Below are 14,136 nucleotides of genomic sequence, written 5' to 3' on the forward strand. Positions count from 1 at the left end.
CTGGCTTCGTTTTGAATCTTGATTTTAATTTTACAGGTTTTCCTTTAGAAATGAGTTGCACAATCGAGAAGGCACTTGCTGATGCCAAAGCTCTTGTTGAAAGATTGAGAGATCATGACGATGCAGCAGAATCTCTGATTGAGCAAACCACAGCTCTCAATAAGCGAGTAGAAGCGATGAAGCAGGTTTGATTTTTCTTTCTTGTTGATTCCATTTTGAAAAAAGCAGTCAGACATTTATGCATTGCTTGAATCATAAACTTCTGCTTAATTAATATTTTGTTATTTTCTTAATGTTCAATAAAGCTTAAAAGTAGCCTGACTTTGGGGTGCCTGGGTGGCTCAGTGGGTTAAAGCCTCTCCCTTCAGCTCAGGTCATGATCCCAGGGTCCTGGGATCGAGCCCCACATCGGGTTCTCTGCTCAGCGGGGAGTCTGCTTCCCCCCCACCCCTCGCTGCCTGCCTCTCTGCCTAATTGTGATCTCTGTCAAATTAATAAATAAAATCTTTAAAAAAAAAATAAAAAAATTTAAAAATAAACTAGCCTGACTTGTAGGTTTTAATTTTACTGTAGATTACCCTATAATTTTTTCAGTGTCCAAGTTATATATATATGTATGTATATTCTAAAAACTGTATGTTCGATTATTTGTTTTTTGGACGAAGTTCTATCTGGTTTATACATTATGCAGTTGTTGAATTTGTACTTCCTACCTTCATTTTCACTTAATGCTACCAATTAAGAAATGAAAAGGACTTCACTTCTTATTATCCTTATAATCCATAGAATATATGTAAGAACTTTCTTAAATAACTTGTATATAAGGGGCGCCTGGGTGGCTCAGTGGGTTAAGCCTCTGCCTTCGGCCTGGGTCATGGTCTCGGGGTCCTGGGATCGAGCCCTGCATCAGGCTCTCTGCTCAGCAGGAGCCTGCTTTCCCCTCTCTCTCTGCCTGCCTCTTTGCCTACTTATGATCTTTCTCTCTCTGTCAAATAAATAAATAAAGTTTTAACCAAAAAAAAAAAATAATAATAATAACTTGTATATAAGAACTTTCCAGTGGTCCATGGAGTTTAGCTACCATTTTAAAAGGCTCCTTCTGGGACGCCTGGGTGGCTCAGTTGGTTAAGCAGCTGCCTTCGGCTCAGGTCATGATCCCAGCGTCCTGGGATCGAGTCCCACATCGGGCTCCTTGCTCGGCGGGGAGCCTGCTTCTCCCTCTGCCTCTGCCTGCCATTCTGTCTGCCTGTGCTCGCTCTCTCTCACTCTCTCTCTGACAAATAAATTTAAAAAATAAATAAATAAAAAATAAAAGGCTCCTTCTGATAAAAATTTTCAACTCAAAGAGAATTATACAATTTCTTGTATTTTGATGGTAATGAGTTGGGGGAAATGTATATTCAAAGCCTTTCTTTTGAAACTCAGTCATTTTGTAAAAGGAAGCCACCCTGGGATACTGCTTCTAACAAAGCTACTAGAAATAATGGAGCAAGTTTACTTGTTTTGTTGCCCTAAACAGATTACATATCTCCCTAAGTGTCCAGCTTGACTCCTGTATTCCAAGGAACATATATCTGAATTGAGTTGTAAAAACAAAGGAATATAACAGTTAAAGAACCGGAAATGTTATAATGAATAAATACATTACTGAGCGGAACATCAAAATGCCTTGAAAATGAAGTAGAACAATATTAAAGTTAGACTCACGTTTATTTATAATTTTAATTCTTTTGCACATGTTCTTTTACTATTGTTAATGAGATATAATTCACAATACCCATAAAATTAACCCTTTTGAAGGGCATAATTCATTGGATTTTAGTACGTTCACAGGTTGTGTAACCATACTCACTAATTCTGGTACAGTGTCATTACCCCAAAAGCTCGCCTCCATTAACGGATGTTCCCTAGCTCTTCCTTCTCTCAGCCCCTGGCACTAATCTATCTCTGTGGATTTGTCTCTTTTGGACATTTCATATAAATGGAATCACAGTATGTGGCTTTTTGTAACTGGTTTTTTAATGTAATGTTTTTGAGGTTCATCCATGTTGCAGCATGTTATAAGTTTTTTATCCCTCTTTATTGCTGAATAATATTCCATCATAAGGATATAGTGCATCGTGTCTATCCATCAGTTGATGAACATTTGGATTGTTTCTATTGGGGGGCTATTATAAATAATATTCCTATGAATATTAGTGTATAAGTTTCTGTGTAGACATATATTTTCGGTCATCTTGGGTATATACCTGGGGGTAGAATGAATGGGTCATATAATAGCTCTGTGTTTAACTTTTTGAAGATCTGCCTGACTTTTCCAAACAGCTACACCATTTTATATTCCACTGAACAGTACAATTATTCCACATTCTGTCCGACGCTTGTTATTTGACTTTTTGATTAAGATCATCCTAGTAGTTGTGAAGTGGTATCTTACTGTTCTATTGAATTGCATTTCCCTAATGACTAGTAATATTAAACATCTTTTTATGTGTTTATTGGCCATTTGTAGACTTTCTCTTAAGAAATGTCTGGTCAGATCCCTTACCCACTTTTTTCCAGCTCTGTTGAGATAGAATTGACATATAACATTGTGTAAGCTTAAGGTATACAAGATAATTTGATACATATGTATATTGCAAGATGAGTACCACAATAAAGTTAGTTAACACCTGTGTCACCTCACATAATTACCGTGTGTGATGAAAACATTTAAAATCTACTCTTACTGATTTGAGTGTATAATACAGTATTGTTAACTATAGTCACCATGCTGTACATTAGATTCCCCAGAACTTATTCATCTTGTTTGCCTACTTTTTAATGTTATTATTATTAAATTAGAATTATTATTTTTATTGTTACTAAGAGTTGTAAGAATTCTTTATATATTCTAGATTTTAGACCCTTATCAGATATGTATCTGAGATACATACTTTTTTTTTTTTAAAGATTTTACTTATTTATTTGACAGAGAGATCACAAGTAGGCAGAGAGGCAGGCAGAGAGAGAGGAGGAAGCAGGCTCCCCGCTGAGCAGAGAGCCCGATGCCGGGCTCGATCCCAAGACCCTGGGATCATGACCTGAGCCGAAGGCAGAGGCTTTAACCCACTGAGCCACCCAGGTGCCCCTGAGATACATACTTTCAAATATTTTCTCTCCACATGTTCTTTTCTGATCTTTTCATTAGTATCAGGAAGAAATTCAAGAACTTAATGAAGTTGCAAGGCATCGGCCACGGTCCACATTAGTTATGGGAATCCAGCAAGAAAACAGACAAATCAGAGAACTGCAACAAGAGAACAAAGGTAAGATACATAATCTTAAAAAACAAAGGAGTTTGACAACTAAAGTCGAGAACCAAGACTGTTATAATGAATTACGTTGCTAAGGGGCTTATCAGAATGCTTTTGAGAATAAAGGAGTGGGCTTTAAAGTTAGATTCAGATTTATTTTAAAAAAACAATTTTTCATTTCTTTTGCACAAGTTCTTTTATTACTGTTATTGAGATGTTTCGCATACCATAAAATATACCCTTTTGAAGGGCACAGTTCATTGGATTTTAATTAAAATTGAATTTAGTTAAAATTAAAAGAGCTGTAGGGGGTGCCTGGGTGGCTCAGTGGGTTAAAGCCTCTGCCTTCGGCTCAGGTCATGATCCCAGGGTCCTGGGATCCAGCCCTACATCGGGCTCTCTGCTCAGCGGGGAACCTGCTTCCCCCTCTCTCTCTGCCTACTTGTGATCTCTGTCAAATAAATAAAATCTTTAAAAAAAAAAATTAAAAGAGCTGTAATATACAACTGGACTCTTAACTTGGGACCAATTCATATTTTCAAAAATGGGGAAATAGCCAACTAAATTTTCTCTTTGGTATTCTCATTTCTGATCCATATGCCCCAATCATAATGTATTCGTCATTATCCTTTACTACATATGAGTGTCTACCTTGCATGGAGTAATCTTAGATTCTTAGCCTCAATATCCAGTTTATGCCATTGTTGTTACCTATGAAGTAACTCCCTTTCCTTCGCTGTAGAGCTACTACTTCAGTCCTTTGCTTAATAAATAAAATCTTAAAAAAAAAAGAGTCCCTTGCTTTGATGTTCACAGTCTCTTGCCTGATCTGTCCTAATTGGCCTCTGTGATGTGAATCTCTTTTCCCCCTTCAGTCTATCTACAACACAGGCATCAGATTCATTTTTCAAAGATATATCTGGTTGTTATTTTTCTGCTTTAGAACCTTTATTGTAAACTTATTTCCTTATCCAGAGCTTTCAACATCAACTCGAGGCCTTTTTCTCTGTCTTCTTCCCATACCTCTCTTCTCCATGAGACCTTTGTTCTTGCTGCCCCGCACTAGTTCCTGAACACAAAATCCACTTTCGTGCCTCCCTGCATAGAATGCCCTTCCCTTTATTTTTCATCTTTAGAAATCCAAGTTCATCTCAATAATATGAAACTCACCAGTTTCTGCTCATATAGACTTTGTTTATATATATTTGGGTAGAGCTCTACTCTGTACTTTACACATTGTATTATAATTATTTATGTATTTGCTTTCTCCTCTCGACTCTGAGCTCCATGGTCTTTTGTGTATTCCTAATATAGAGCATTATCTGGTACTTAATTATTATTCAGTAAATATTTGTTGAAATGATTCTTTAAAACTAAGCTTTAAATGGTCATTTAAAAAACTAATAAGGGACTCCCATTTGGTGTGCTTGCTTTATGGCAAGATTTTTACACGTTTTCTTTTCAAAACACCCTCTTTGTAAGTTGCTTTTTTGGTAAATACAGTGGAAAAGAGACTATTGTGTACATCTTTAACTCAGGTTTGAGTAAAGTATATTCTTGTTCTTGTGATTCTGATAGAATTACGTACATCCCTGGAAGAACATCAGTCTGCCTTGGAACTTATAATGAGCAAGTATCGAGAGCAAATGTTTAGACTGCTAATGGCTAGCAAAAAAGATGATCCGGGTATAATAACGAAGTTAAAAGAACAGCACTCCAAGGTAATCCATTTTATAAATGTAATTTGAAATGAAAAAGAAGCATAATTGGTTAACTTGTGTTGAGATTTTTTTTTTTAATCACAGGTATATAACATATCGAATATTTCATCTTTCTGATATTTTCTGCTTTTCCTTATTTTTGTCATTTCTTATTACATATTTTGTTTGATTTACTTTCTTAACTCCTATTGTTCTCAGTAGCTTTAACATATTTTCAAAAATAAACTTTATTTGGGAAGTAAAGGTAAGTATATTAAAAAATATTTTTATAAGGTTATCTGCTTTTAAGAAATATTTCTTCTAATTTGTGTATTGACATTTGTTGCAAAAACAAAAATTAAAATGCTGAAAAACATTTTCAGAAATCTGAAACCAGCTAAAGGTAGATCTGTTTTTCTTAAGACTGTTTTCTGAATGAGGCTAATTAATCCAGACTGTAAATTATACTGATCGTGATGGAAAAACCATGGTGGGGGTGGTGCAAGGAGGAAAAGAACCAACATATTAAGATTTGACCCCACCCCCACTCCCCAATCACATATCACTTAACACCATTTTTAGAGATAGAGCGAAACTGGTTAGAAATTGGTTTTATCCTCCTCTGTTCATTTCACTTATTGACATCCCTGTGTCTGTTTCCTTTGTGTATGTCCCTTTGCTTATTAGCAACTGCTATGAAGACAAGTAGAATAATTCTTTACTATTTACATTTTAAGCTGAATTTTAACTGCTGCTGTGAATAAAAATATTAGAGTATTGTGATTTCTAGTATACCTGTATTGGATAATGATGAGCTAACTATTATTAGTTAAAACTAACATTATGTAAGAAATATTGTTTTAAGACATGCATTTATCTTTCTCAATAACTGAAACACATTTTAGAGTCCTTAAAATAATTCTCCCATATTGGTGCTTATAGGTATTTTTAAATTATAAATTATTCTATTAAAATTAATACCTAGTAAATAGATCTTCGTGTGACAAGTTTTCATATTAAGAGAATTAGTAATAGATACTCTTGTGTCAATCTTATAATAAATTAACAAATATGGGTTTAATGTTATCTAATTAAACTATTCATCTTCTAACCAAAAGGAAGAACCTTGGATGTTTAAGTGGCAGTCTTTTGAATATAAATTTATCTATCTTTAATGAGATTATAAAAACAAAAATTTAGATGTATAACTTGAATGTTTCTTTTAAAGGTACAAAGATGAATTGACTGAAATTGTTGGTAAAATAAATATAATCTTGAGAGATTGCAAAAGGCCCTTATGTTTAAAACCTAAGAAATTTGTTAAGATCTAAAGAGATCGCTCTACCAAAGAATGTTTAGCAGGAGATACTGCAGGTTGCTAGTTTCATCTGGTAGCAGCTATTCCAAAAGCAAATATTTTCTAGAACACATTAGATTTTACCATTCACTAGTGCAGTGTTATTAATTAGGAGAGTTAAACATTTCTTAAGATAACTGTAGACCATCTTTTATTATGTAGATTGAATTCATCTGAGTGCTGATCCTTCCATAAAATGACTGTTCAGTGACTTGTATGTTAATTCCAACTAATACATATTAATGTTTGTGATTTTGATTTTTCCCAAAAAGGAGACACTTCAACTCAATTAAACAAACACTTATTAACACTTGTCCTGGCTTAGTTATTATAATAATATGAATAAATAATAAGTTCCATCACTCTGCCATAACAGCTTAGAGTATAAAGGGAAATACAAACAATATATAAGGTAGGATGTGATGAATCCTAAAATAGAGATATGATTTAATACGGAAGTACTAGTGGAGCAAGATTAGTTCTCATGAAGATAATCTGGGAAGGGGTCAAGAAAGACAAATTCATCCAAGTCTAGCCTTGAATTAATTATTGGGGTGTAAGGGTCAACAAGCAGAAGTGGGTGAGCAGAGAAACTTGTAGGATAAAGGTGCAGAAATAAATTCCAAGATGTGTTTAGGTGTTGATACTCTGATGAGCCTAAACACAAAAAAATTTTATAACGCATTTAGGGGTAATAAGCGCAGTTACACATAACAGCATTTTGGCATAAGAGATCATTTTAAGACCAACTGTAGTACAGAATTTTACCCTCACTTAGAAGTTTTTGAGTACAGACTGGAAAATCAATAAAAAGTTTGAGAAGAACTCATTTTTTCCAAATACTCATTTTTACATTATTTTTGAACAGATGCCTTTTTGGAAATCTTAAAAAAACAAACATTTCAAACAGTTGGCTAACACGCATGAACTAACACTCATTCAGTTTTTAAATTACGGATAATATCCGTATTAACATTATAATGACTCTATACTACAGATTGACATGGTACATCGTAACAGCTCCGAAGGATTCTTCCTTGATGCATCTCGACACATCTTTGAAGCATCTCAACATGGACTGGAGAGGAGGCACTTGGAAGCAAATCAGAATGTACACTAAATAAAACAGTCAACTTTTGGGGTGTGGATGGAAGGGGGGGGAGGTCCATTTAAAACATTCTTTGACATTGAATTTTCCTTCCAGTTTAAATCAGCAAATAAATGAAATTGCCTTAAATATGTATATACTGTGCTTTTGATAGCCATGCAAAAATATTCAGTGTAGAAACTTTAAATCTGTCATTAATTCTCTGTGTATGTATCATACACAGCCTGTTAGATAATGGCAGGCTTTAAAGGTTGTTCAAGCCAGATTTTTTGTTGCTGCAGAATTTTGTAAAGAGCTACCCTCTTTGTGGACATCAAAGTATTTTCTTGGAAGTCATTTTAATCTGATTTCATAGAAGTTTTGTTCGAACTATTAAAGGAACAGTTTTAACTCACATTTGTAATAGTTTGTAGTTCTTTAGTTTGTGTTCTCAATAACCTAAAGATGCCTTTGTTTAGGTTTCATACTATATGTATATGTTAGTAATATATGCTACATTGTCTTTTTTGTTTTAATTATTGTGGCAGGTCTTTATTGAGCAAATTTGAAATAACCCTAAACAAAAGTTAAAAATGAAAGGCATTTCAAGAAAGTTCAAGGATTGTATTACTGACAGTTCAAGGATTATGTTACTGACTCTTCTTGCTTTTCAGTTTTGAAAGCACAGCTCTTGGCCTCTGTGTTCACTAAAAGACCTAGGATACTTCCCTAAAGATTTTATTGTAATAAATGAACCCTCCATGAACTGGGCCTATAAAACTGTTCTGTTTGAAATCTTGGTGTTTTTTTTTTTCCTCATGATTTAATTAGTACAGACTCTGTCCTGAAAAAATTAATTTTCTTCCATTTTAAAGGCAAAGAATTATTTGCTTCCTGTACAGCCTTTTACCCTTAAAGGACACTAAATGATAAACTGAAGAAAATGTTGGTATTCAGAATTTTTACTCATCATCCTCAGTCTGTTGCTGCAGTTGTCTGTATTTAAAGCTTGTTTTTAAACATTATGCTCCCTTTCCAGAGGGAGAGATTTTAATCATTTTTTTAAAAAACTATTTCAGAATATGATAGATGTTTGTCTTGATATTATTGTTGCTACCATAATCTAATCCAGGACTGTCCAATAGCACTTCCTGAAATGATGGAAATGTTCTTTATCTGTGCTGTTCAACATGGAAGCCACCAGTGCCACATGGCTGTTGAGCACTTCAAGTGTCACTAGTGCAACTCAGGGACTGAATTAACTTTTTTAAAAGGTGTTTAATTTTAATTGACATTTACATAGCATCATATTGGGTAGTACAGATTAGTCCTTTTGTTTTGGCTTTCTGCATACTAGCATTGTATAGGTATCCCCATTAACATAATTTAAGGACCTGCATTTTTGTTGGTTACAATGTACTAAATGTGTGGTTTGCTAAAGATACTATTCTCCATATTTTTCCACAGTTTACTAGTTTTGTAAGTTTTGGAGGTCCTTTCCAAATCCTTTTTACAAATCAGATATATACAATTAAGAGACAAGGTTATTGGGGGAGATTTTAGCTTTTGAGTTTGACCTTCATAAAAATCACCCTCAACTGCCAGTGAACAATGGTCTTAGAAGCTATTTGTTGAAAAAATTATTATTCTCAAGTTTCTGTTGATTTTTAAACCTCATGTCTGTCTCTTTCACTTGACTCTAAGCTCCTTGAAATCAGGGAACATGTCTTGATAGGTTTCCTATTCCCATTGCTTAGCACGGTGCCTGGCATATCACAGGTGTGCAAAAAGTAATAATAGCATAAGATTGGAAGAAATTTGTACTACCTGCTGCACCAAATAAATGTGGCCATTTTATACCTAAGTGATATTTGGAATGGTTTGCAAAGAAGGCCATTTAATATTTTAATACTCAAAAGCAGACTTCTGTTCATTTTATTCAATATTTATTATCCATTATGTACCAGACACGGGCAAATATAAACAAGATACAGTTCCTGCTCTCAAGGAAGATTATAATCTGGAAAAGTTTCTAGGTTGGATTGAGATCAATTTTTAGACATGGATAATACAGAAAAGACTTGTGAATCATGAAGATGTTAGGGGTAAAGAGATCAAATATGTCAATTTTTGTCTTCCCCATTACTTTAATTAGTACTATATGTAGGTATAAAAAAGGAAAAGTTGATCATTTGTAGGGTGAGAGGAATGTGAAATATGAGTACACTTCTTCTTGCTAGTGGGTTTAGTTATATTGTGGTGTTTATCCTTACTTGTAGCCCTGACAGAACTCTGATTTCAAAAGCACATTCATGGTCAGTCAACTTTCTGGTAAAACTGGTTTATAAAAGTACCTTCATGTTAAATGGCAATGTAAGAATATTACATCCATATTAAGTGGCAAGGCAGACTTTTTAAAAAGGAGAGAATCCAAAAATAAAACTAAAGTATTTCACTGATTTGCAACTCCCATCTCTTTTTTTCAGGAATTACAAGCACATGTTGATCAGATAACAGAAATGGCAGCAGTAATGAGGAAAGCTATTGAAATTGACGAGCAACAGGGTTGCAAGGAACAGGAGCGAATATTTCAACTTGAAGTAAGTTTTAAATTGCTAATGTGGGTAAAAACTGTCCATACAAAGATTTATGCCAGAAAATACATCCCATTTAAAAATATATGTATACACTTCTCTGGAAAACTGGTCATGTTCTGTTTCTTAACCTGGATACTGGTTATATGGGTATATAATGCAAGACCATTTCCATAGTAATAGAAGAGTCCAGGATCAGTAAAGCAGTATTTGAGAACATTGATGTTTTGATCCTAAGTTGCTTCCTGTTACTGGGTAAATATGCTTTTTAATTTAGTAATTTAAAAAATTTCTTCGTTCTGTTGGAAATGATGATGATGCAGGAAGTTTTTCTAAACCACGGATATTCTTAGGGCACTGGTATTTTTCTGAGGAATATAAAAGCTTTTCCGTCCTTTATTTGTGGCAGCAAAAGCATCAGTCATTGTTGAATAATTCAGATCAGTAGAATAGACTTTTATACTTTATTCATTTTTTAAAGATTTTATTTATTTGACAGAGAGAGAGGGAATAAAAGCAGGGGGGATGGGAGAGGGAGAAGTAAGCTTCCCACCAAGCAGGGAGTCCAACGTGGGGCTCGATCCCAGGACTCTGGGATTATGACCTGCGCAGGCGGCAAACGCCCAACAACTAAGCCAGCCAGGTGCCCCAACTTTTATGTTTTAAAAGCTTCATTTTGAAATCATAGTGGAGATGCTTTTGGTTATTGAGGGCCTAAAGTGTTTTCTGTCTCTAAGCATTCTTTAAACAGGGTTAAGCAAACTTTTTCAGTAAAGGACCAGATAGGAAATATTTTAGGCTTTGCAAACCAAACATTCTGTTGCAACTACTCAACTCTGCCATTGTAACACAAAGCAGCAATATACACAAAAAAGACTGAGTTTACCTATGTTCCTGTAAAGATTAATTTAAAAACAACAGACCTCAAGCCAGGCTGTATGTAGTTTGCCGATCCCTGCTTTGTACCAGTAAAAAGAAAGACTGAAGACAAAGTGGTTGAGAATTACAAATGTTATTTTTAAATGTCTGCTAATTTCTTACAGTAACTAATCTGGGGGGGAGGTGGTAGTTATTAGTGCTAGATCTGGTCACTTGCCTTCTTGAAAAATATCACAATTCACTCAGCCAACCCTGCTGCTTTCAAATTAGAGGGAAGAAAACAAACCAGACCAGATGGCTTGTCCTGCATTCCATGCTTTCATGGAAAGGAATAAAAGGACTAAAGTACTAAGAGGTCCTAGTCCCAGGGTATTATTCACAGGCTTTGTTGAGTTTATAGAAATATAAACTTAGAGATTATTTTCTTCATCTATACTGTGAGTGTAAAATAAGGCAATTTCTCAGGTTCCATCTACAATCAGAGCTGCATAAATAAGAAGGCTTTGCACTGCTGGAAAACACTGAGCACAGTTCCTGTATCTTTAATGTATTCTTTGGATTCAAGTTGTCAACTTCAGCTACATATATCATTTTGTGTATGTCTGCCAATGATAGAACCTTCTGTCACACCTTCATATGTTTGGCTTAAGATATGTTTGTATTCTCGGGGCTGTCCTGCTGACTGCATCTTTGTTTTTTTACCCTCTTTTAGCAAGAAAACAAAGGCTTGAGAGAGATCCTTCAAATAACTCGAGAATCATTTCTGAACCTTAGGAAGGATGATATGTCTGAAAGTTCATCTTTGTCAGCATTAGTGACCAATAGTGACCTGAGTCTGAGGAAAAGCTGAAGAGCCTGTAAGTGTGTGAGCTTCTTACAAGGCTCTAAATGGTCACCGGGACTGGTCTACTAAAGTGAATGAATTAACAGAAAAATCTGTCTCAAGCTACCCTTTATTTTTTTTCTATAGTATGTACAGTGCACTGGCAAGGATATTCTTGAGATAGCAACAAAAAAATGCATAGTTAATGGTCATAGACTTTATTCCAAAATAAAATTTAAAATAGAAACTTTGTTAATTGATGAACAAACTGAAGATTTTCTGAGTGCTGAACTATCAAGAGCTTCCAGCAGTGCAGGTGGCATTCTGGATGACACTTGGATAAGCGTGACTATCCCCAGTAAATGTTTGGAAGTTCATGAAATTATTCTCATTTTGCCACAGTTTTATGAAGAAAGATTGTCATACTAAATTTTATTTCTCCTCCTTGTATGGCATCAGAGTTAACAGAGAGCTTTACGTACCATGAGACTTCAGCTTTAATGATTGTCTACCTTCCCATAAATGTAAATTTTTGTCAAAGAAAATTCAGTTAGCAAGGCCGTAGGAATGTTTTATATGCACCATAAACAAGAGGTGATTTAATTTTAGCTAACTTGCCATAGTTAAAATAGCTAACAATTGTCCATAAGTTGCTTAAGTATATGAAATATTTCAGGAATGAAAGAGAAAGAATATTACTTTCTAAGAAAGAAGATCTTTGACATATTAGTAGGTTAAACTACTCCTTTGAAAGATTTAAGTTTTGGTTCTAAATCAATAATGAAGATGAGATTTTTCTCTTCTCTGGTTGATCTTTAAGGATGTTATGTAGCTCTTAGCTGAAAGAGTTGAAATGTTTGATACAGCATAGGTAAGGTAATTTCAGAGTAAATTAAGAATTGTTCTGCCTCACTGAACCCTTTTTTAAAAGTATTTTTTTTTTTAAGTATTCTTAAGAGATACAGAAAGTAAGTTAAAATTTCAAAAAAAATTTGTTTTCTGGATCTATTCTTAAGCTTTATCTTGTCCTCATAACCTGTAAGATTTTTCTTATAACCTCTCAGTCAAAGGGGGGTGGGGGGAAGGAAGTCTATGGATTTATAAGTATTTGTTTTATTTTTTACAAAATATATATCCAGTATGTAAATTTTTAAAAGCCACTAGACATAAATGTACTTTAACATCAGTTGAAATCTAAATTTTTCTTATTTTGTGATTATAGAATAAAAGGATAAAAGAAAAATGCCACATATGATTAAATATATTCATTTATATTAAAATTAGCACAATAGGAAATTCCACTTTGGGGTATATAATTTGTTAAAGAAATATTCACATGGTAATTTTTGTGTATAATTTCATATATTGATAAAATTGAAAACTACTTTTCACCTTGGAATTTTCTATCCTAAGTTTGGGGTGAGTAGGGTCGAAGGGGCTGACTGAAAAGGGCTAATGGCCCAAACACTGAACAGATTCTCAGAGGCCTTAATTGATATTTTATAAATGACAGTTTTCATTTTAAACTTTTCTATTGGTTTTGGGGTAAGTATCTCTTAATTTGGTGACACATTCATTCATACAGTCTTTATCCCACGTCAGAATTAAAGAAAATAAGCTACACAGTTGAGATTAAGTCTGAGGCAGTTCATTGAGGCAGCTCTGTTACAAAATGTTACTTGATAGTTATTTTTATAAATAATTTATTCTTGGTCTTCTTACTTGGATATAATTTTAAGATCTTGGTGTTTAAAGACATTTACTTCACTATATAGCAACAGTTTTCCATCCATATTTTTTTTTTAAAGTAAAACCTTAAATTTATGTCTGAGAGTGTGTACTGCAGAGGAGCCATTTTATCAATAAAGACAAACGGTTGAAATTGATATGGTCTCCAAGTTAATTTGAGAACAATGCTAACATTTATCCTTACAAACAGGTTTTTTTTATGGCATCTCATCTCTTACCACAAAACTAGTACTTAGCAACAACTTACATCTGTATTTCTTAGGAATTGGCCAGCAACTTATTCCTTACCCTGCAAGCCTTTTTATTGTATGTGGTGGGTTTAAGAGTGTCCCCTCAAAGGTATGTCCAGTCCGGTTCTGATCTCCTGTACCTGTGAATGTGACCAGAATTTAAGTTTTTGCAAATTTAAGGATCTTGGGATAAAATCATCCTGGATTTAGGATGGGCCCTATATCCAATGACTGGTGTCCTTATAAGAGACAAGGGTATTTCAGACAGACGCATGAGGAGAAAGCCATGTGAAGACAGGCGGGGCGTTATGCAAGCCTTGGGGCCACACCGTGCCACCAGAAACCAGGAGAAAGGTATGGAATGCATTGTCCCTCAGAGCCTCCAGAAGGGGCCAGCCCTGCTTGATTTCAGGACTTCTGG

The 14,136-nt window shown here is 34.6% G+C and overlaps 1 protein-coding gene across 3 annotated transcripts in view; it reads left to right on the top strand.

Annotated features, from left to right (window-relative positions):
- Positions 1-13,622, top strand: part of FGFR1OP2 (FGFR1 oncogene partner 2) — a 29,104-nt gene extending 15,482 nt beyond the window's left edge. For 2 of the 3 annotated variants that reach the window (XM_047740229.1, XM_047740230.1), the window contains 6 exons: positions 37-185; positions 3,191-3,308; positions 4,875-5,017; positions 7,351-7,464; positions 9,927-10,040; positions 11,626-13,622. In XM_047740229.1, coding sequence (XP_047596185.1) covers positions 51-185; positions 3,191-3,308; positions 4,875-5,017; positions 7,351-7,464; positions 9,927-10,040; positions 11,626-11,763 — 762 coding nt within the window. In that variant the 5' untranslated portion in view covers positions 37-50 and the 3' untranslated portion in view covers positions 11,764-13,622. The remainder of the gene's footprint in view (positions 1-36; positions 186-3,190; positions 3,309-4,874; positions 5,018-7,350; positions 7,465-9,926; positions 10,041-11,625) is intronic. The other variant, XM_047740232.1, reaches the window with a different exon arrangement.
- Positions 13,623-14,136: the final 514 nt, after the last annotated feature.

Source organism: Lutra lutra, chromosome 8 (assembly GCF_902655055.1).
Source record: "Lutra lutra chromosome 8, mLutLut1.2, whole genome shotgun sequence".
Classification (NCBI taxonomy): Eukaryota; Metazoa; Chordata; class Mammalia; order Carnivora; family Mustelidae; genus Lutra; species Lutra lutra.